The sequence below is a fragment of the Mauremys reevesii genome, linkage group 7 (assembly GCF_016161935.1).
Source record: "Mauremys reevesii isolate NIE-2019 linkage group 7, ASM1616193v1, whole genome shotgun sequence".
In the NCBI taxonomy this organism is placed as follows: Eukaryota; Metazoa; Chordata; order Testudines; family Geoemydidae; genus Mauremys; species Mauremys reevesii.
In genome coordinates this window covers 88836562-88858351 of record NC_052629.1, presented here as the reverse complement: position 1 = coordinate 88858351, position 21790 = coordinate 88836562, and the positions used below count along the sequence as shown (strand labels likewise).

The 21790-nt window shown below is 40.5% G+C and overlaps 2 protein-coding genes across 3 annotated transcripts in view; one reads left to right on the top strand and one right to left on the bottom strand.

Annotated features, from left to right (window-relative positions):
- Positions 1-21790, bottom strand: part of SYN2 (synapsin II) — a 443697-nt gene that overhangs the window by 137179 nt on the left and 284728 nt on the right. The gene's annotated exons all lie outside the window — the stretch shown is intronic.
- The window catches only part of TIMP4 (TIMP metallopeptidase inhibitor 4), a 52103-nt gene that overhangs the window by 11959 nt on the left and 18354 nt on the right, over positions 1-21790 (top strand). Inside the window, exon 2 of the mRNA XM_039482103.1 lies at positions 16003-16100. Coding sequence (XP_039338037.1) covers positions 16003-16100 — 98 coding nt within the window. The remainder of the gene's footprint in view (positions 1-16002; positions 16101-21790) is intronic.

The following is a 21790-nucleotide window of genomic DNA, read 5'->3' as shown; positions in this document are numbered from 1 at the left end:
ATGCAGAACAATATTTTAGTATCTGGAAAAGCAGAGGTTAAGTATTTTAAAACTCTGTTTTGTTTTATTTAAATAGAGAAAATGTTTCCAATTTAATCTCCCTAAACAAGTCCTGGTATTTCTCCCCTTTTCTGCCTCTTTGGATGAGACACCAAGCTTTGAAAGATTTCCTTCTAATGCTTGCATTTGGATCCTTGGATAATTCTAGTGTCTTCTGTGTTGGCAGAATTACAGATGTCTTTGGGCCTGAACCAAGGTTACGATGCTGCTGTGCTGCTCTGTGCTTCTGAACGTTGTTGCTTTTCTTCTCTTCTTCATTTGAAAATTCCTGACAATTTTTACTCTTTATACACTTTAGTGTGGCTATTTAGTAATTATATGAATGTGTGAAAAAGTAATTTACTGGTTTCTTAGGACTTCTTTGGTGGTAAAACGCAAAGCTTAAAACAACCATATTAGGCGAAGTGAAAAGTTAACTTTGAAAAGTGGCTAGTCTGCATGCACTGAAACTGCTTCTAAGATTTTACACATTTTTATTAAGCTTTTGTACTCATACAGTACTAAAGTGACCAAAATGATCTAAGCCAGGGGTAGGCAATCTATGGCATGCGTGCCGAAGGTGGCACGCGAGCTGATTTTCAGTGGCACTCACACTGCCCAGGTCCTGGCCACCAGTCCTGGGAGCTCTGCATTTTAATTTAATTTTAAATGAAGCTTTTTAAACATTTTAAAAACCTTATTTACTTTACATACAACAATAGTTAAGTTAGATATTATAGACTTATAGAAAGAGACCTTCTAAAAACATTAAAATGTATTACTGGCACGCGAAACCTTAGGGCTGGTCCACACTAAGAAGCGGGGTCGAACTAGGGTATGCAAATTCAGCTACGTGAATAGCGTAGCTGAATTCGAAGTACCCTAGTTCGAACTACTCACCCGTCCAGACGCTGCGGAATCAAAGTACGTGGCTCCAAGGTCGACTCCGCCACTGCCGTTTGCAATTGTGGAGTACCGGAGTCGACCGCGGCGCTTCCGGAGTTCGAACTATCGCGTCCACATTAGACGCGATAGTTCAAACTCCGAGAAGTCAAACTCACCGCATCGACCCGGCTGGTAAGTGTAGACTAGCCCTTAGATTAGAGTGAATAAATGAAGACTCGGCACACCACTTCTGAAAAGTTGCCGACCCCTGATCTAAGCACATCTTCTACAGAGGTTATTACAGTTGCTTGAAGCAAGCCATTGACCTCTTGTGTAGCAATTTATGGGTACTTCAATAGAGCGATCCTCCTTTTCTGACTTACATTAAGGGAACCTATTCACAAACCCTAAAAAGAGGTAAAATAGTATCAAAGATCTGGTTTCAATTAGCAAAAGCAATGCAGTTTAGTGTGTGAACTTTTGTCCTTTCATAACACAGCAAATATGGAGCCCTAATGTCCAAACTTCCTGAGCTGTCCTAATGGCTTCCATAGAATTACTTAGGGCTAGTCTACACTTACCTGCCGTGTCGACGTGGTGAGTTCGACTTCTCGGAGTTCGAACTATCGCGTCTAATCTGGACGCGATAGTTCGAACTCCCCGCGCGCTCCGGTCGACTCCGGTACTCCACCACTGCAAACGGCGGTGGCGGAGTCAATCTTGGAGCCGCGGACTTCAATCCCACGGCGTCTGGACGGGTAAGTAGTTCGAACTAGGGTACTTCGAGTTCAGCTACGCTATTCACATAGCTGAACTTGCGTACCCTAGTTCGACCTCCGCCCTTAGTGTAGACCTGCCCTTAGAAGAGGGAGGAGTGCTATTCAGAAGAGTAAGAATTTGCAGGATTGGGATCATAGTGTAGAATCACTCACTGCTGGACCCCACCTTAGGGTATCTGGGTGCAAACAGTGAAGTAAAGATGGAGTTTGATCCCTCAGTCTGGATTTCAAGGCATTTATGTCAGACTCCTGGCATTACTTTAACATAGCTTGTGTGTGTGAATATAGTAGATGAAGCCAGTTCTGCTTGTCAGCTTTAGTTATTTTGCATTCTAGTTGTCTGCATTTGAATTCTTGGCCAGTTAGAGATAAATGTTTGATTTAAATTGGCATTGACTGGGAGGAACTCTGACCTGTACTTGCTTATGCTGAACAAACTACTTTGAAAGTTAGGAATTCAATATGAAGCAGTCCCTGGGACATAAAAAAGGACAAAATACAAAGTTCTTTTCTTGTCTTGGCTCGATCTCTTCTCTTCTTTCTTATACATTTGATCCTTTGCACTGATTCCCCCTGAGAGTAGAACTGGGACACTGTCAAAAACTTCATTACTAGAATCCTGAGGGGCTCTGTTCTCCCATCACTAGATACTAGTAATGGGAGTTACTAATATCACATGAGGAAAAGATTTGGCTATACTAGCTACTAATAAGGAAGTAGACAGTACCAGGATGTTAAAAATTTCCTCCCTTCGTTATTTTAATACTAGGAGTGAAGATTAAAGAGAATCCCACTTTCCTCTGGCTTGCTTTTACATTAATTCTTGGGGGGGGGGGGGGACAAGGTGGGTGAGGTCATATCTTTTATTGGACCAACTTCTGTCTCTCTAATATTCTGGTATTGACATGGCTACAACTACATTGCATACATTAATTCTTGGGTTAGTATTGTTCTGGCTTTAATGCAACCAGTGGCATTAGCAGTACTGTCCTTAGTATGCTGTGTAGTGGGGGTCTATTAGTAATTCCTTCCAATATATCTATTAAAGGTAATTCAACAGACTTCAAATATATCAACAGGATTGTCATTAATCTATCAATGTATCACGGAAGCTTTCATTGTGACATTGAAAAAAAAGAATGCAAAAGAAAAGAAAATCTCTCTTTTATAGGTGAATTATATACGGTTAACTCACAGGATGCTATGCCCATAACAACAGGGGGACAGATTTTCAGGTGACGTAAACTGTCATAGTTCCATTGTCAATGGAGCTAGGATAATTTATACCAGCTGATGATCTTTCCCAGGAACTTTTATTCCTGTGTACACAACTAATTAGGAAAAGTAACCCCTTGAAAACATACATCATTCCTAAGGAAAGGTAGAAAGAATTGTATTACCTCCTCTTGAGATGAAAAATACATTCTTAAGAGAAGAGGGAAAATCTGCATACTCTAATCTTTTGATAAAGGAGGAAAAACAGCAAACTGTTCTCGTATGCCATCATACACCAACAGAGGAGCAGTTTTTATATAGCCACCCTCATTAACTACAGTCTGCATATTCTGGAGACACATTCTAGTTTACAGTTTGATATATACTTGAAATTGCCCCAGAACCTGGAACTGCTTAAACTCCAAACTAGAGATTTGGATTTTCATTCCTTCTGCTGAATGCAATTTCAATGAATGTATGGTTCACGTGTTTGTGCATGTACTTCCAGGTCCTGGCAATGGCACTCGTCCTCCCATAGATTATACCTACCAACACAGAGCTAAACTAGTCAGAATAGAGATTACAGGCCAAATTAATACTATCTTTGCAGCATCAATCTGTGCTTATTTTACAGATACTTAACAAGGTGCTTTGTCTCTAATGTTAAGCCACTTATGCAATTTCAGGATCAGAAGATTAATTTGTTGTTGATCTTCATGAAACGAAAGGAAATTAGAATATTTATTCAAAATGAGAAAATCTCTGTCGTTCTTCAACTTAATTACAATTAAACTGTAATTAATTCAGATGAGATTGTTTAAACTTCTCTAAGCCAACATATTTTTATATGCCAAGTGATTGCTTGCCTTCAGATGAGCTACATGATTTCACTCAATCATTCTAAGCAATTTAACATTGTGCTCTGCTCCCAAGTCTACTTCCATTCAGAAAATATAGCATAAATATAAAATATCCTTAAAATTAATCAATTTCAGTAGGGGAGACATAATTCTCATGAGAACTATATATCAGTTTAACTATAAAGCAACAAGTTGAAGAAGAAAAAAAGAAAATGAATAAAAATTCCAGAGTTTAGAAGACCAAAACTATTCCTTAAAAGTTGCAGAAGTGGTATCTCAAGGGAAGTTTAAGACAGGGAGGTTCCATCAGAGCAAGCTTCTCTCTCATTTTTCTTCCTTCCTTTTCATTTTTTACATTTCTTCGGAATACGGATTTTTGGTAACCTACAAAGGGACTTTTTCTAAGGGCTGAAGTAATTCCAAGTTTCTGGAATATCAAAGTCACATGAACAGGGCCCCTGCTGTTGGCAGCCATTCATGAAGGATGCCTCTCTTTGACTTTTCAATGATCAGTATTGTGATTACAGTCTTCCAAGATTTATTTTGAAGGGTATGCAGAAATATATGCAGAAGTTTGATACCTTCTAAGCTACTGTGGCTTCCATGAAAGGCAGTTAAATTTCTGAGATAAGCTTCAGTAGACTGAGACAAAAACTAAGGACCTAAAACAAATAAAGATGGATGATCAGTCTCTGAGAATACTAGAGGCCATTAAGATTTGAAAAATTTATTCTGCAGCTGTGCAAGTAAGATGGCACTGATGTATAAATGTTGATTAAGGGTCTTGATTGTGTGGTCAGAAAAGACATAATTTATTCCTTTCCAAAGTACTGAATAGTATTAAATAAGTGAAAAAAGATTGTCTTTTGGATTGTGTGAAAATTACATTGTTCCCACTGAATTGAAAATGAAAACAAAGTGTGTACAGGTATAGAATCATGATACAATCCAATTTTGTTACATTACCACTAGCATAGACTTAGTTTTAGTGTCTATTATTAGAGCTGAATATCTAGCATTTTAACATTATAGCCATTTATTTTCAAATACGTAGTATATAATTTTATCTTGTATTTTAATTCTCTTCATATCAGAATTGCCAAACTAATCTAAGAATTACAGGAAAAATGTCACTTCTGGCTCCAAATTCAAATGTCATGTTTCTCATTTGGACACAGTGAAACACATTTTTCATGAAGGTAAGGGTAGATCAATACAAGAGGTGAGGGATTTATAATGGCAGTGCTGACAGACTCTTAACTACATCCTTGTACACATGGCACTACATTTCATTTTAATTTATTTCTCCAGTGCTGAATAATAGTCTATAAATTCATTAGAATTCAAGGCCCTTCATAGGCTTTGTCTCTTACCATAGCACCCCTTCCACTCTTACAGTGATGACAGCCATGTGTGTTTCTCCTACAAATGTATTCAGCTGCTTCCTTCCATGCTGTCTCTTACCCTAGAATGCTCTCTTTAACCTGTCCATAAGACACTTACCTGTCCTCCTTCAAAACCCTCCCCAAGAACCACTTCTTCCATGACATCTACAATAAACTGGCCAACTAACAATGGCTTGGTTGAGGTGACAGCTATGAGGAGAGAGAGAAATATGTAGGGCCAAATTTTCAGTAGTATTCAGTTCTTATTTAGGAACCTAAATGGAATGACTAGATAGTCTCTCAATATGTGCACTGTGCTTTTTTTGAAAAAATCTAGCCCTTAATGCGTATATAAAGTGTATACAATATACATATTAATATACATATACAACTCTCTCTATGCTACCTGTTGTAAGGCAAAAAAATAAAAACAGAACTATGGATGGATCCATCACCCTAATCACTTTGTAATTTGCATCCCACTTTTCCTTTCTAGATCTTTGATCTTCTTAGACTGCAAGTTCTTTGTGGCAGGATTGCCTCTTACTATGTGTATGTACTGCACCTTGTACAATGGGACCCCAATCTTGGTTGGTGCTCAAACACTCTTGCAGTAAAAATAGTAGTAACAACCAGCATCATATTGCAGAAAAATGGTTTAGTGGAATAAGTTTTTTCAAGGCTATTGGGCAAAGGCTGATTAAAAGTAGTGATGAGTGAAGCTCAAAATATTCAGATTTTGAGTTCTGTTAGTTAAGCATCCCAAAGTCTGGTTAGTTAGCTAAAACTTACGAGAACGACCCTTCTGGAGCCTACAAATCAAGTGTTGAAATTTTTCATGACGAGACTTTTTCCTGATATGTTGGTATTTCTAGTTCTGGTCCCAGACAGAGCCCAAAAATTCAAAGGAAGTGTTTTCTAAAAAAGAATCTTATAATCTGGACATTTCTGAACAAACCACTCATTTTATCCTAGCTGGTTCACCCATCCCTAGCTGAAAGTGCATTCAGCAGAAGGAATGGAAAACTAAGCCTCTAGTTTGGAGATTAGGCACTTACCATTTTCTGGAGCAGTTTCAATTATTTGTAAACCAAGACAGAAGATAAACAGAATGTGTTTCCATAATATGGAGACTGTATTTCATCATGCTAAGACACATAAGGAACCTGTGAAAAGCTATGCTCCATGCTACACAGGGGATACTGATTCCCAGGACAGATTCCAGCAACATTGCTTCTTCCCCAGACAGCAGAATTGCGGTGGTTCTGCCTCATCTATGGTCCTCTGTGCCTCTAGAAGGGCTTATAGGCAGGACTTGCTCCCTATGTGCACAAAAAATGGTTCAGAAACCTCCACTTAGAAGATCTTACTGTCCAGTTCAGCAACTCTGTTATTGTTACTGAAGCACTGGAACTCATTAAAATCAGGCTTTGTGCTCTGAGCTCTGTCTCTCTAAACTCTGATATATTTATCTACGATTCTTGGATGATACAGTATTTTAATCACTGAAAGAATTAACTATACAATTTACATAATTAGCACAGACAATGTTTTGAATGGGATTCCATTCATCACTGTAAAGACGCTTGACTCTGTAGTTCAAAGAAATTAATACAAATAGCTAAGCAGAAATTGGAATAGACAATCTGTACCACCTCAAGGAGGAAAGCCCGTATTATTACAGTTTCAATTAACCAATGCTTAGATCAATGGATCTTTCTATTATCACAGGACAGATACTTCTATTGCTCTTCAAAATGCCTTTCTACAAACTGGGAAGAAGAGACAATGGAATATTCTTCTGTGTCCTGGAAACCATTCAACATGAGTTAGGGGAATTCTGAACTAAAACCAGCTTGTATTTCACTTTAATTTCTCCTGTAGAGTAATATAATGTAATGTTGGCATATATGGTAACTTTCCTGCAAGCGACTGGGCCCTAAGAGATCTTGGGAGAGATTTTCCAAGGCACAAATGGGAGTTAGGTACCTACCTGCCTTTTGTGCCTTTGAAAAGCTTCCTCTTTATTAGTTATTTTATGTCAGCACTGGCAAAGTACAGAATAAACCAATATAAATCCTTAATAAAGCAATGTTAAACTTAGTGCTCCACATTGCTGTATGTCACTGCACTACAGAAGTCTGTGGTTATATTTGTACAATGTGGATGGAATGTTTTTAGCCATTTACAGCATTTAAATAAGCTGAACATTTGTAATTCAAATGCTAGATCCCTCACTACACTGGCTCATGGAGCTGTTGGCAATCATTTTTTTAATCACCTGATTTAGCAGAATAGCTCATAAGTTTGTAAGTGTTATATTACTGGATCACCCCTTTAGTTAACTGCCTTTTCGGTTAATAGATAACTATACATTATGGGAGAGCACACTGAAAACAGGAGAGAGCGAGAGAGCTAAGAGCATTTAATACCCTTGAAGTTTACCTTGTACAAGGCAGTTATTTTGTTCACCTCTGGTCTATAAATATTAAGACTGTACAAAGTTGTATCCATTTTTTTCCCCAAACCTGCCTCCCCAGATAGATAATTGCTATCTGACTAACAGAGAGTAGGAAGAGGTTTAAATGGAAGCGTGACAGGCACAAAATATTAATTAGAAACTGTTGTCACTGCAAGAAGTATTTGGGGGATCAACATCTAAAAGCAACACCAACTGGAAATATATAGACATACTGACCACAACAGCTTTATCCTCTGTCCAGCTACAATTTTTGCTGAAAGCTAAAGAAAAGACAATATGGCCAAATGCAAAACCCATTGTAATGGTGTTGAGTAAAATTTTGTGTCAGAAGCTCTAGAACATTTTACTATCATGTACTGAAAATAACGTAGCTTTGAAATGTACTTTCTCTCATATATGGAGAAAGTACTTTACTTAGATATATTTATTCAGACCAGTCTGGATGTATGTGTTCTTGATTACACTGTCATTGTAAATGAGCCAGTTTTGGAAAAGAAACTCCACTAAGTTCAAACACGTCACTTATTGAAATTACCAATTAACTAGGATGAACAACAGAGGACCATTTTTATCCCTTCCTGCAATTTCTCATCAATAACCAAGTTCATCTGCACAAAGTCCAACTCAGTTTCCTCTTTTGAAGGACTAATATAGTTTTGTCATGTATGTACCACTTGCTGGCCCAGCAACCAAGGGATTAATGCAGGCACTGTCAGCCAATGCCAATGGACGACTGGGCATAAAAATGGCAGATGAAATTCAATGTTGATAAATGGAAAGTAATGCACACTGAAAAACATAATCTCAACTATTCATAAAAATGATAACAGCTAATTTAGATCCTACCACTCAAGAAAGATCTTTGAGTCATTATGGATAGTTCTCTGAAAACATCCACTCAATGTGCAGCGGCAGTTAAAAAAGCTAACAGAATATTAGGAACGATTAGGAAATGGATATATAATAAGACAGAAAATATCATAATACCACTATAGGAATCCACCACTATATACACCCACAACTTGAATACTGTGTGCAGTTCTTATCACCTTATCTCAAACAAGATACATTAGAATAGGAAAAAGTACAGAGAAGGGCAACAAAAATGATTAAGGGCGTGGAACAGCTTCCATGTAAGGAGAGATTAAAAAGAGTGGAACTTTTCAGCTTTGAAAAGAGTTGACTAAGGGGGGAAAGCACCTGGCATTGGCCACTGTGAGAGAGCAGGATACTGGGCTAGATGGATCATTGATCTGACCCACTATAGCAGGGGTGGGCAAACGTTTTGGCCCAAGGGCCACATCTGGGTATGGAAATTGTATGGTGGGCTATGAATACTCATGAAATTGGGGGTTAGGTTGCGGGAGTGGGTGATGGCTCCGGTTGGGGGTGCGGGCTCTGTGGTGGGGCTGGGGATGAGGGTTTGGTGTGCAGGAGGGTGCTCTGGGCTGGGACCAAGAGGTTCGGAGGGCAGGAGGGGGTTCAGGCCTGGGGCAGGGGATTGGGGCATGGGAGGGTGTCAGGGGTGCAGTCTCCGGGTGGTGCTTACCTCAAGCAGCTGCCAGAAGTAGCGGCATATCCCCCCTCCGGCTCCTATGCGGATGCGTAGCCAGGCAGCTCTGCATGCTGCCCTGTCTGCAGGGGCGGCGCTTGGGGCGGGGGCAGCATGGTGAGCCCCTTGGTTGCCCCTACGCGTAGGAGCAGGAGGGGGGACATGCTGCTGCTTCTGTGAGCCATGCAAGCAGGATAAGCCCTGACCCCACTCCCTGGCTGGAGCTCAAGGGCCGGATTAAAATGTCTGAAGGGCTGGATGCGGCACCCGGGCCATAGTTTGCCAACCCCTGCACTATAGCCATTCTTATGTAATGCTGATTGGCAACCTCACAGCAGCTCGTAGAACAAAAGGACTGGGAGGCAGAGGGGCAGAGTGGAGCGAGCACGCTGGAGAATAGAACTCCTGCCTGCATGCTGCTGAAAAGCCGGTCAGAGACAGCATCCTAGAAGAGGATGACTGGACCAGTGGGCTGAAGAGCCTACAGAAACCAGAGGGAGGTAGGAAGGAGCTCAGGACATGGCTGGAGTCGTCAAACCCTGATTCAGCTTGTCTAGCTTAAGAGCCCTGAGCTGGAACCCAATGGAGTGGGTGGGCCTGTGTTCCCCTACTAACTCCCCGAGGGATTTAAGAACAGAGGGGATTTTCAGACCTCCTGGGTACCAGGAATTGACTAACAACCTTGCCAAACTGAGTGGACTCAGGTGCAATGCTCCACCTGGCCAGAATGGGTGCCGTTGCAACTGACACCCCAGTTCACAAGGTAAGATAGTTTTGTGGAGTACAATACACTGGTTCAGAGGTTTATATTGAAGAGAAATATTATCTAAACTAGTGTTGCCAGATGTCAGTCTTCACAGAACATCCATAAGAGAGTCAAAAGTTAACTATTTAATTAAAGTTAGTAAAAAGATATTTAGTATTTTATAAATAGCAAATTAGAACTCAGACTTCTACAGAAGTATGATTTTTTTCTTATCTTGTGAGACAAAAAGGGAAGCATGGAGCAGACACAGCATGGTAAGAGATTTTCATTAATATTTGGGAAAGAAGGAATACAAAGATTCTTAACATTTACCTAAAAATGCAAATAAATGTATATAGCAACATTCAGCCTAAAATATTACAAACTGATTTATAAACTATATAGAAAACATTTCACCCAGAAGTGAAATTCATTCTTCTCCAAGGTGGAATGTGGTGCTATTTAACAGGGCTGCCCAGAGGATTCAGGGGGTCTAGGGCAAAGCAATTTTGGGGGCCTCTTCCATAAAAAAAAGTTGCAATACTATAGAATACTATATTCTCGTGGGGGCCCCTGCAGGGCCCGGGGTCTGGGGCAAATTGCCCCACTTGCCCCCTCCCCCCCTCTGGGCAGCCCTGCTATTTATTACCACACATCAGCACTAGCTCTGAGTAAGATCCTAGTGAACCAGGCACAACTCTGGAACCCAGGAACTTGTGAGTTCCAATTTTGATGCCTCAGCTGACTCCATATGTGGGGCTGGAGCATTTTAGCCACTTTTCATCTCAGTTTCCCCATCTATAAAGTGTGGGTAAGAATATTTTATCTTATAGAGCTGTTATGAAGCCTGCTGTTTGTATAGCACTTACCATGAAAAGCGCTAAGTACTATTTCTACAGTGGTAAGGAGGAAAGAATTTATATATAAAATAACATATTCAATGCAAAAGGGAGAAGGAGCTTTAGGTAGATTGTGTATAGCCCATGTCTACTAACTTCAAACACATTCACATACCTAGATTCTTCATAAGGAACCAATCACTATATGGCAGGGAAAGTGGCACTACTGTGATAAAACAACACAGTAGCAACGCCAAATAGTGACTCTTTCAAGGTATATGGAGGAGAGAGGCCAAGTCAGTATTGCTGCAGTTGAAACCACTTTTTAAAAAGAACTACAGACATGGGGGAATCACATGTTATAATCTCCTTCTGCACCATGAGTGGAGAAGTAGAATTGCATAAGCCAAAGAATGCTAAACCAGGAAGTGCTTGTGGTTAAAAACCAAAGTAACTGCATGAATAAGAGGTTTTACCAGACAGCTAGACGACACTCATTGAAAAAATTAATTTAAAGGAAAGAAAAACAGGAAGAATTGGAAGGGCCAGACACATTTTTTGTGTGTGTGTTTGAATCAGACTTGAAGAGAGCAGTAGTACAGAAAAATAAAGAAAAACTACTCAAGTCCCAAACTTTCTTTAACATGTATCATTTATTTTCCTTAAAACCTCAAGTTAGACTCCCTTCAGCATCATAAGTTACAAGGCAAGATTCTTTCTCTAAAAACTAAAAAAACCAACACACTACTAAACATGGACTCAATTTTTCCCTTAACTTTTAACACCCAGAGTAATGGGTAAATGATAGAAAAAATTTACACTTCCTGCCACATATAAATCCAGGGCCCCCTTTTGAGACAATTATAGATTTGTGTGTGTGTGTGTGTGTGTGTGTGTGTGTGTGTGTGTGTGTGTGTTCCTCACTGAGAGTAACAAGTAGAGCTTAATAAATAATTTTTAAAAGCTTCTATTTCCACAGGAAATGCAAAGGAGAATGTATCTTTAGCAGAAGTTTTTATTACGTACAAATACTGTGTGTTATTTCAGAATTATGGAGCTATTCTCAATTGCAGCCCCCTAGTGTGCTCCTTTATATCCAGTGAGCTCTTTTATGTGATATCTTTTCTTTTAATAAGCAGTGTTAGCGAGGATGCCTAAACCTGATTCTGATTTAGACCTTTTCCATAATACAGTAAGAATTAATGCGCACCATCTACAGTACCTTTTATGTGGAACTATATTAAAGCACTTAAAATATGTCTTAATAAGTGGGTGCATAACTCATTTGTAGATTATTTGTGGTGTACAATTTAGAAGAAGCTGAAGCATGGAATTTGCTACTCACACGTGAAGAACCCCTTCCTTTCCATCCAGCTTATTTTCTAAGCCTACTATGCTCCCTTCTAGGATCTAGGAGCATGGTACCATGTAAGGATTGATGCTCAGATGCTGCAGCCATCTGTATTATGTTGATAAATGCATCTATTTTTCTCTGCAAATAAGCAGGAAATGAAAATAGCCTGTCATTAGCTGAGGCTGACCTCTATATTGCTCTAAAGAAAACAACCTGGTTCTTATTATAGGCTTTCATGTCTTTCCTTCCTTTAGAAATGGGCTTAAGCCACCGTATACGTAGTATGTTTTCACCCTTTACTTTCTAGAGGAAGGCATGAGTCTTGTTTAACTAGTTATGATGAAAAGCCTTTCTACTTTAAAAGTGTTACACAAACTAATTTCATTTTTCTCAGATCTAATTTCTGAGAGACCTTCCCCTACTCTCATGTGAAAATATTTTTAAGTGTCATGTCAACAATGCTTGCTTATTAAAAAAAAAAAGGACATAAGAATGGCCATACTGGGTCAGACTAACAGTCCAGCTAGCCTGTATCCTGTCTCTGACAATGGCCAGTGCCAGATGCTTTGGAGGGAATGAACAGAACAGAGCAATTTCAAGAGCAATGTCATAGGGTCTCAGCTTCTGGAAGCTGGAGGTTTAGGGATACCTGGAGCATGGCGTTGTGTTGCTGACCATACTGGCTTATAGCCATTTATGGACCTATCCTCCATGAACTTATCTAATTCTTTTTTTAACTCAATTATACTTTTGGCCTTCACAACACCCCCTGGCAGTGAGTTTCACAGGTTGACAGTGGGTTGTGTGAAGAAGGGCTTCCTTTTGTTCATTTTAAACCTGCTACTTATTAATATCATTGGGTGACCCCTAGTTCTCGTGGTATGTGAAGCAGTAAATAATACTTCCTGTGACAAAGTTCCTCCTCTACCTTGGTGGGTCCTGCGCTTATTGGCGGATTTGCTCACCTCAGTGATCTTCCCTTCTGGTGGAACCCACAGTCTGGGTCAACTCCTCCTGTGTCTGATCAGGAGTTGGGAGGTTGGGGGGGGGAACCCGGGCCCGCCCTCTACTCCGGGTTGGTGCCTGATTGTTGGTGCCTATACAACAGGGGTTCTCAGACTTTTGTACTGGTGACCCCTTTCACACGGGCAAGGCTCTGTGTCCCTCATACATTAAAAACACTTTTATATATTTAACACCATTATAAATGCTGGAGGCAAAGCGGGGTTTGGGGTGGAGGCTGACAGCTTGCAGCCCCCCATGTAATAACCTTGCGACTCCCTGAGGGGGCCCAACCCCCACTTTGAGAACCCCTGCTATACAAGGAGCCACATATTAACTTCTGAAGAGCTGCATGTGGCTCTGGAGCCACAGGTTGGCCATCCCTGCTATAGTGACATTATGATATTTTCTGTCTTATCTATCCCTTTCCTAATGGTTCCTAATATTGTTAGCTTTTTTGACTGCCACTGCACATTCAACAGATATTTTCAGAGAACTATCCACAATGACTCCAAGATCTCTTTCTTAAATGGTAACAGCTAAGTTAGATCCCATTATTTTGTATATATACTTGGGATTATTTTGCCTCTTTCAATGCTAAAAATAAAACAAATGAACAAACAGAACCATGAAAGGTGTCTGAAAGCTATTTCCACAGTTAGTAAGTACTGAAGGACAAATTCTGGCTTCTAACATGAATGCCCAAAATGGCACAACTAGGACAGGAAGTGTGTAGCAGAACAGCTACTCCGTGACTCTGGTTCCCACTACACATGCAGAGACACAACTCCTCGAATCCATCACTGACTGCTCCACCTATGGGAGAGGTCATATAGATGGGGCTTAGAGCTGTGATCTGTGCTTTGGAACGGCCATATCTCCTGACTGTTAGGATTCAGGCACTGCCTCGGCACACTAATTACTCTCCCTCTTCACAAGAATCACCTGCAAAGGACATGTGGGACTGTGGCCAGCCAGGATTGGGGAAAAATTAATACCTAAATACTTATTTTGGGGGCAAAAGGACAAAGTGTAATATTTTGGCCCCAATATATTATTCTTAACACAGTACCAGGCCTGGTCTACACCTAAAATTTAGGTCAAACTACCTACATCACTCAGGGGTAGGAGGAATAGTTAAGCTGACCTGGGATGTAGACCTAGCTACCACCTCTTGACGGGGTGGATTTACTACAGTGATGGAACCAATCTTTCAGTGCTGAAGCAAGTGTCTACACTACAGCAGTGTAGCTACAGTGACGCAGCTGTGCTGCTGTAGTGCAGACATACTTTAATACTCTATGCCTAATAGTCCACTCTTTTACCTAATATTTTTAGGAAATCTGGTTAGATTGGGAAAAAAGACACACTTTTAACCAACAATCAGGGAGATATTTCAGTTTCTATGTAATATATCTGGTTGATGAGAATGGCATCCCAAAGCCTGCCTGGAGCGTTTTAAGAGGTTTGAGATAACATAGGAATTTTCTGCATGGGAGTATACTGTTCCCGCTAACAAGTAGGAAAATGAGATATTCTGTGAGGAAAAGACAAATGAGCAAGAGTGGAACATGATAAAAACTGTAGGCAAAATCCCCCTGCTGCAAGCTCAAAAGAAGGATTGTACCTGCCAGGGGTGGCTCTAGGTATTTTGCCACCCCAAGCACGGCAGGCAGGCTGCCTTCGGCGGCTTGCCTGCAGGAGGTCCCCGGTCCCACGGATTCGGTGGCATGCCTGCGGGAGGTCCGCCGAAGCCACGGGACCAGCGGACGCTCCGCAGGCATGCCGCCAAAGGCAACCTGCCTGCCGCCCTTGCGGCGATCAGCAGAGCGCCCCCCGTGCTTGCTGCCCCAGGCACGCGCTTGGCGTGCTGGTGCCTGGAGCCGCCCCTGGTACCTGCTGTAGCAACACAGAGGAGAGTGCAGCATGAACACTTCTGTGGAGCCAGATACCACACTTTGAGAAGTTCTCTCCTCATTAGGCTCATTCACATACTGACTGATTATTTATAGTACACATTAGCTAAATGTTTCTTTCTTGATGATAAAATTGAAATAAATAATTTCCCCTCTGCACAAAGCAGCTAAAACAGGGAAGATATCACTAAAGACAATACTAGAAGTAACTCATTTACACTTTTTAACAAAAGTTACACATGGCATTTGAGAAATAGCTATTGAGGTGCAGCTATTTGCCATCACAAGAGATGTAACTTGGAAGCCTGATCTTATCATCTTCTCTCTTTCTAATTTTCTACAAGATATTCATATTTCTATCTTGCCTGCCATGGTCTTGCTGAATGCTTACTGTGGTCCATTTCATTGCTAATCTGTATTTCAGGGGCCCAATGCAAAACCCTTTGAAGTCAACGGGAGTTGAATCAGGCCTGCAGATATTTCAAAGCTCACTAGTGGATTTAGACAATCAATTCTCATTTAAGCTAATGTTTGTCTCAACAGAGATTTACAAAAGAATTGAGCAGCTACCAATTCCTACTTAGGCACCAAAAAGAAGTGGCTCATTAGGAGCTGCTGGGTACCGAACCCTTTTGAAAATCTGGCCTGAAATCTATACCAGAAATTTTCAGAACAATGTACTATATTTTGGTTTGTTGAAAATGATGTAGTATTTACATGGCAGGTTATGCCCTGTACCTTTTTTATTTTTTCAGGTGTTAATTTAGTCTTGAACAATCTTGTACTAACAAGCTTTAAATGCTACTGAACATTACATCTAATGTCCAAGAGAAAAACATGGCATTCTGTTACAATTATTTTAATATATGGAAAAAATGTAACATATAGTACTGATGGAAAAGTCAGGCATATGCTTCTTTGCAAATAAAACCTTTTTCCTCCCTTGCAGTGATTCGTGCAAAAATATCCAGTGAAAAGGTGGTTCCTGCTAGTGATGACCCTCTTGACACTCACAAAATGATCCGGTATGAAATCAAACAAATAAAGGTACATGGAATCACTTGGTTATTTTGACATTCAGTACTGATGACTAATGTACCAGGGCATGAATGATAAATTTCCCTTGAATTGGGAGTAGGATCTGGTTGGCCTGCAGCTCTTTTTTTCTATTCATGAATTATTTGCCAACAGGCTGATTTTGATAAATGTATTGGTTATTTGTAACTGTTTGATGAATACTGTATGTAAACATATTTCAACCTATGAAAAGATTTCATTTGAAAAGTATTCATTATGCATCTTTGATTATTTTCTGCCTGAGGTGTATGTTTGGTCACCTAAGTGTCAGGGCATTATTTCTACTTTCTGATTGGAAGACACGCAACTTACAAACAGGCAGGCACTTACAGCAGGAATAGCAAAAACCCTTGATCACATATGAATTGTGGTATTTGCAGAAAAATCAGCCCCCACTGGATATTTCTACAAAAAACCTACCTGTATGAATGTTCAAAGGAAAGCAAACAAAAGGTAGGAATGTACAAAATCAAAAAGTGATTCAAACCTGGGAAAAATGTTGACAAAAAAGTTTTTCCTACTATTTGTCCAGCTCTACTTACAGGATACATTCATTAATGCACTCTTACATGGACAAATCCTGGTCCCAATGGAGTCCTTGACAAACTCATTGATGTCAATAACACCATGACTGGCTATACCTTGAACAAAAAAATCGTATGCTTAATCCTTCATTTTGAAGAAAAATACACTGTTTTTCTTTTTGGTGAGTGGCAGTAGAAAGATGAGTGACCACACTTTTTAAAATTGGTTACTGCTAGTCTCTTCCAGAATCTAGTTTTGGAAGAGCAAACATGACAAATACATATAGAGGGAGCACAGGAACTGACCTGCTCAAACTGGTGGTGGAGGTACAGATACCAGCAGGCAACAACCTTAATGATGCTGCTGCTAATCACTTTGATTTCCAGGACAACATTGACAATCACAGTTTGTACTAATGGGTCTGTGCACGACTCCATGGACCAATTCAGGAAGAACAATGTTTACCACACTGGCCACAGAGCCATTTACCTATCTGCACTGATTGAGCTGCCTGGCAATGTGCTTCCTGCTGCTCAATGCAATTCTTCTCAAAATCATGGACAGCCGCCCTTATGGCGTGCACCATGCGGTATGATCAATTGCCAGTTGCTCAAAGGTTGAGTCAGAAATGTTCTTTTTGTGCCGATTTTGTTTTAGGGTGTCTTTGAAGTGTTTCATCTGCCCTCCATGCTTACAATTGCTGGAACATAATTAGAAATATAAGACTTTTTTCGATAAACGAATCTCAGGCATATGAATTACATGCCCAGTCGAGGTTACAGATCAAATGAGCCTTGATGCTGAACAAACCAGTTTTTGCCAGTACTTCTGTTGGAAACCCAGTCCTGCCATTTGATGCCCAGCAATTGTCATAGGTGTCACAAATTGAAACTGACAAACTTTTTAATGTGCTGTTGATAACAGGTCCATGATTCACACCTGTCAGCAATGATGTGAGCATTACAGATTTTGATTTCTGTCTATAGACAGATTCTCTGTTAATGATTTCCGTCAGGGATTGGTTTAGGAAGATCCATGCAAGAATCTTTCCAGCCACAGAGAGCGAAGAGATACCATGGTAGTTACTACAGTTGCTCTTTGATCCTTTATGCTTATGGATAGTGATGATGTTGGCATCTTTCAGTTGTTGTGGCCTGGTTTCTTGAAGTCAGATATGTAAGAAAACTTCAAAAAGCCTGTCAATGAGATTTCCTCTATGTTTTAAAACTTCAGCTGGAATGGCATCGGGCTATCCCGTGACTCATCAGAAACAGTAGATAAATGATTAAGTAGTTCACTAAGATGTTTTGTTCATGCCGCTGTTGGTGGATGGCACTGTGATCTGTGATGAGATATTCATCATTAGCAGATGCTAGTAGTGTCAAGGAAGATAGAGCAGGACTATACACACCTTTAACCGCCTCATAGAAACCTTTGAAATCATGATTATCAGTGACCGCCTGTAGTTTATATACTTTACAGTCAAACCACATACTTAGCATTTGGCCAAGTTTGCGTTGGTGCATGCTGCGGGCTGCCCTACATCTGGCCTTTTTTGTCTCAGAGAGCGGGCCAGCTAAGAGTGCAGCATGCCCTTATCACTTGACATCAAGGAGATTCAATATTTCAGGATCACTATTGTTGAACTAGTCTGCATGCAGTGTTTTGTACACTCAACACAATCCACAATGGTGTTACAGATTGTGTCACACAAGGACACCCATACAGCAAATGTGTCATTATTGATCATTGGAAGAGTTTCTAAAACAGTAGTTAGCTGTGTTGAAAATTGTTCAGCAATTGATAGATCTTTCATCTGGAAAATGTTACACACTTAACTGACCAGTGTTTTGGCTTAATAGAGCGCTGTGGCCAACAATCAGCTCCACGTAATATCAGAATTATGCACACATGTCCTCCTAGATCATGATGTCAGACCAACACATTGTCGATCAGATGCCACCGACATGAGCAAATGTGCATCCAGGTCATTTTTATTTGTTGGGGAGTTGGAAGACAATGTTTGTAACAACTAGATGGTACTTGACCCATGTCTTCAGCAGAAGTAGGCCAGTGCAGTTCATCTTGCCAACGCCATGCTTACCAAATATGCCATGCCATGTAGAAATCATCATGACCAACACAAGAGCTCAAGTCACTTGAAATAATCAACTAGTCTCTACAGGGAGTCAATAGAATCAGGTCTTTTAGTTCTGAGTAAAATTGCTCTTTACCCTCATGAGAGTTAGTCATTGTCAGTGAGTAAGCACAGATCAATGAAGCATAACATCCACCTTTCAAGGGCAGTCGGGGAATCATCAGTCTGTCATTTATACCAATGGGTAGACTCTCCAAACAAGAGACAATATTCTTTCAGATTGCAAAGATGATTCCTGCCCTGTGTGGCTTGTTTTGTGGGCATCCCTTCCAGAAGAAACTGTACCCAGCACTCTGCTCTCTCAGCTGTCTCTCTTCAACAAGTTGAATCTTGCTCAGTGCCTTCATGTCGATAAAATATCATTCAAGCTCTCGAACAACCAGAGCAGTTCACCTGGCAGGAGGATCAATTTGGTTCGGATGATCAATAATGTATGAACATTCCACATTGCAACAGTAACACAAAAGGAAACTTTTCAAGGTTTGTTTGAATTTCGACTGCATGACGGGATACCCTCCAGCCAGGGTAAGCTGGTGAGGGCTGTTCAGGATGAGCAATTTTGGGAAAATCTTTTCTAGCCCCTTCCTCAGATTGAGGTCAGCGGTGCTGTCCCTGAATAGAGCAGTCATGTCAATCAAGATGCTGCCACACTCTGGTGTCACCCCAGGTCAATGCAGAGTGACCATATTCTTGACCAGCCCACATGCAGATTTCAAGACTATGACTCTCAGCAGTGTTCAACTGTCACTTTCGCCATTCCCCTATCACTGTAGGATTTGTTGGATTGTTGAAGGCTGTGCGAGAATTTAATTCACACAATTCACTCACACTCTCAGCCAACAAGACCCTTTCCAGTGGCAAGGTGTAACAGGGTACTATTAGTAGCACTCTGGTCACTGAGTCTTCTGCAGCACTGGGAAGAGGGCAGGCTTAATTGAAGCCAATTCTACACTTTCTGTTCGGGGACTATGAGCACCTGGGTGCTAATCACAGGGTTAATGATGTAATTTGGAGGATATGAATCGAAGGAACAGGAAGCAAGGGGGAACTCAGGGGCCTCAGAAGGAAAGCTCAGAGGATAAGCCTGGGCTGAGCAGTGAAGGCTGGGAGGGGCATCCCTTTGCTGTAAACCTGCAGTACACTGTGTTATTATGTAAGAAAAGAATAAATACACACCTTGGTGAAAGATAACCTGGTGTGTGTTTGTGACCATAGGATCTCCCAAACTGGCCAGGGGGTGAAGTACACTGGGTAGCAGCAGAGATGCCCAGTGACATAAGGTAAACTGAGATAACTGAAAGACTTACCAGCTGCAAGTTTATTTTTGGAATGACCTCTTAGACCATTTGCCCAATTGTCCAAGCTATTTATCCTGGTCCACCTGGCCAGAATCCCGTTAGCCAGGGCATTTCTGAGTAAATCCCTGCAGGCCTTTGTATCTACTGTAGTGACCTGGAGAGCAGAGCTGACTACCATAAATTGTCCTGTAAGGCAATCCCCCTATTTGTCCTTTTTCCACAGTCCCAATACATGGTGGAGGGGTTGGATTTAGAGAAGGCCACCTTACTGATCATCACATAATAGTCCTACAGTACTATTTATTTTTAAATTCCCATTTTTCTGCTTTAAAAACATTACAACGGGTAAGTGCTACTTGAAAATGAGATTTAATGGGTGTATTTCTCTTTCATATAGTCTTATGTATTATCACATTTATTTGGCATTGTGTTCAAGTTGCAGAATGGAGTGTTAAAACATTTCTGCCCCCATATATTGTACCATACCTTTCTCAATACTTAGACTGATTAAAACCTTTCAATGAATTTGCCTTGTAAAACTGATTTTTATGTTGAAAGTGAAATGGATCTGTTCCATAACATTTTGCCTTTAAAGGAAAACTTTGTGCTATTTGTGCTTACTTCACAAACAATCTAAAAATTTAAAAGATTAGAAGTATAACAATAACTGCTGCATGAATACTGCAAAAATTATTAATGGACATTCATCTAGCTTTGTGAACAAATTTGCGTCTACTGCATTTGCACTTTTTTATTCACACCTATGAATTTTCTAGTGTACAGGTCTCAAACTTTTGTATACATCCTAACACACAGATTGTCTCATGGACACTTAATTGGTGATCAAATGACATCCCAGCGGCAATTGCCTCAAGGAAAAGCAGCACTATGAAAGTGTTTTTAGCTTCTTTTAATGCAATTTACAGCTAGAAATAAATCTGGTCGGAAATTTTCTACTGGAATGATTTTCTGACAGTTTCTGATAGTTTCTAGACAACTTAAATTTTCCACAGGAAAATTTTAATTTAAAAAAGTATTAATTTAAAATCAAAATGAAATATTGCAATATGGATCTTTTTTACCTGAATTGGAATATTTTGTTTTTTGAACTGACCCAAAATATGTTGCTTTGAATCAGTTCAACAAAACATTAAACTACATTTTCCTACAAGGGATACAAGATGTGTGAGGTAATATCTTTTATTGCATCAACTTCTGTTGGTGAGAGACACAAGCTTTTGAGCTTACATAATGCTCTTCTTCAGAGCTGGGAAACATACTCAGAGAATGTGTCTATACAGGAATGAAAAACACATGGCTGGCCCAGGTCAGCTGATTCAAGCTCACAAAACTTGGGCTCCGGGGCTAAAAAATTGCTGCGCAGATGTTTGGGCTCAGGCTAGAGCCCAAGCTCTGGGACCCTGCAAGGGGAGAAAGGTCCCATTGCTTAGGCTCCAGACCAAGCCTGAAAATGTACACAGCAATTTTTAGCCCCACAGCCCGAGCCCTACAAGACTGACCTGTGCCAGCCATGGCTGTGCCTCGGGGTTTTAGTCTTGTGTAGCTGTATCCACAGTATCACAGCTAAATACAAGGTGGGACAGATTGTTTAGCATAAGTAGTGAACATATTTCAAGGCACAGTTCAAGGTGAAGTGGCCTGGTAATGCCCTCCACTCA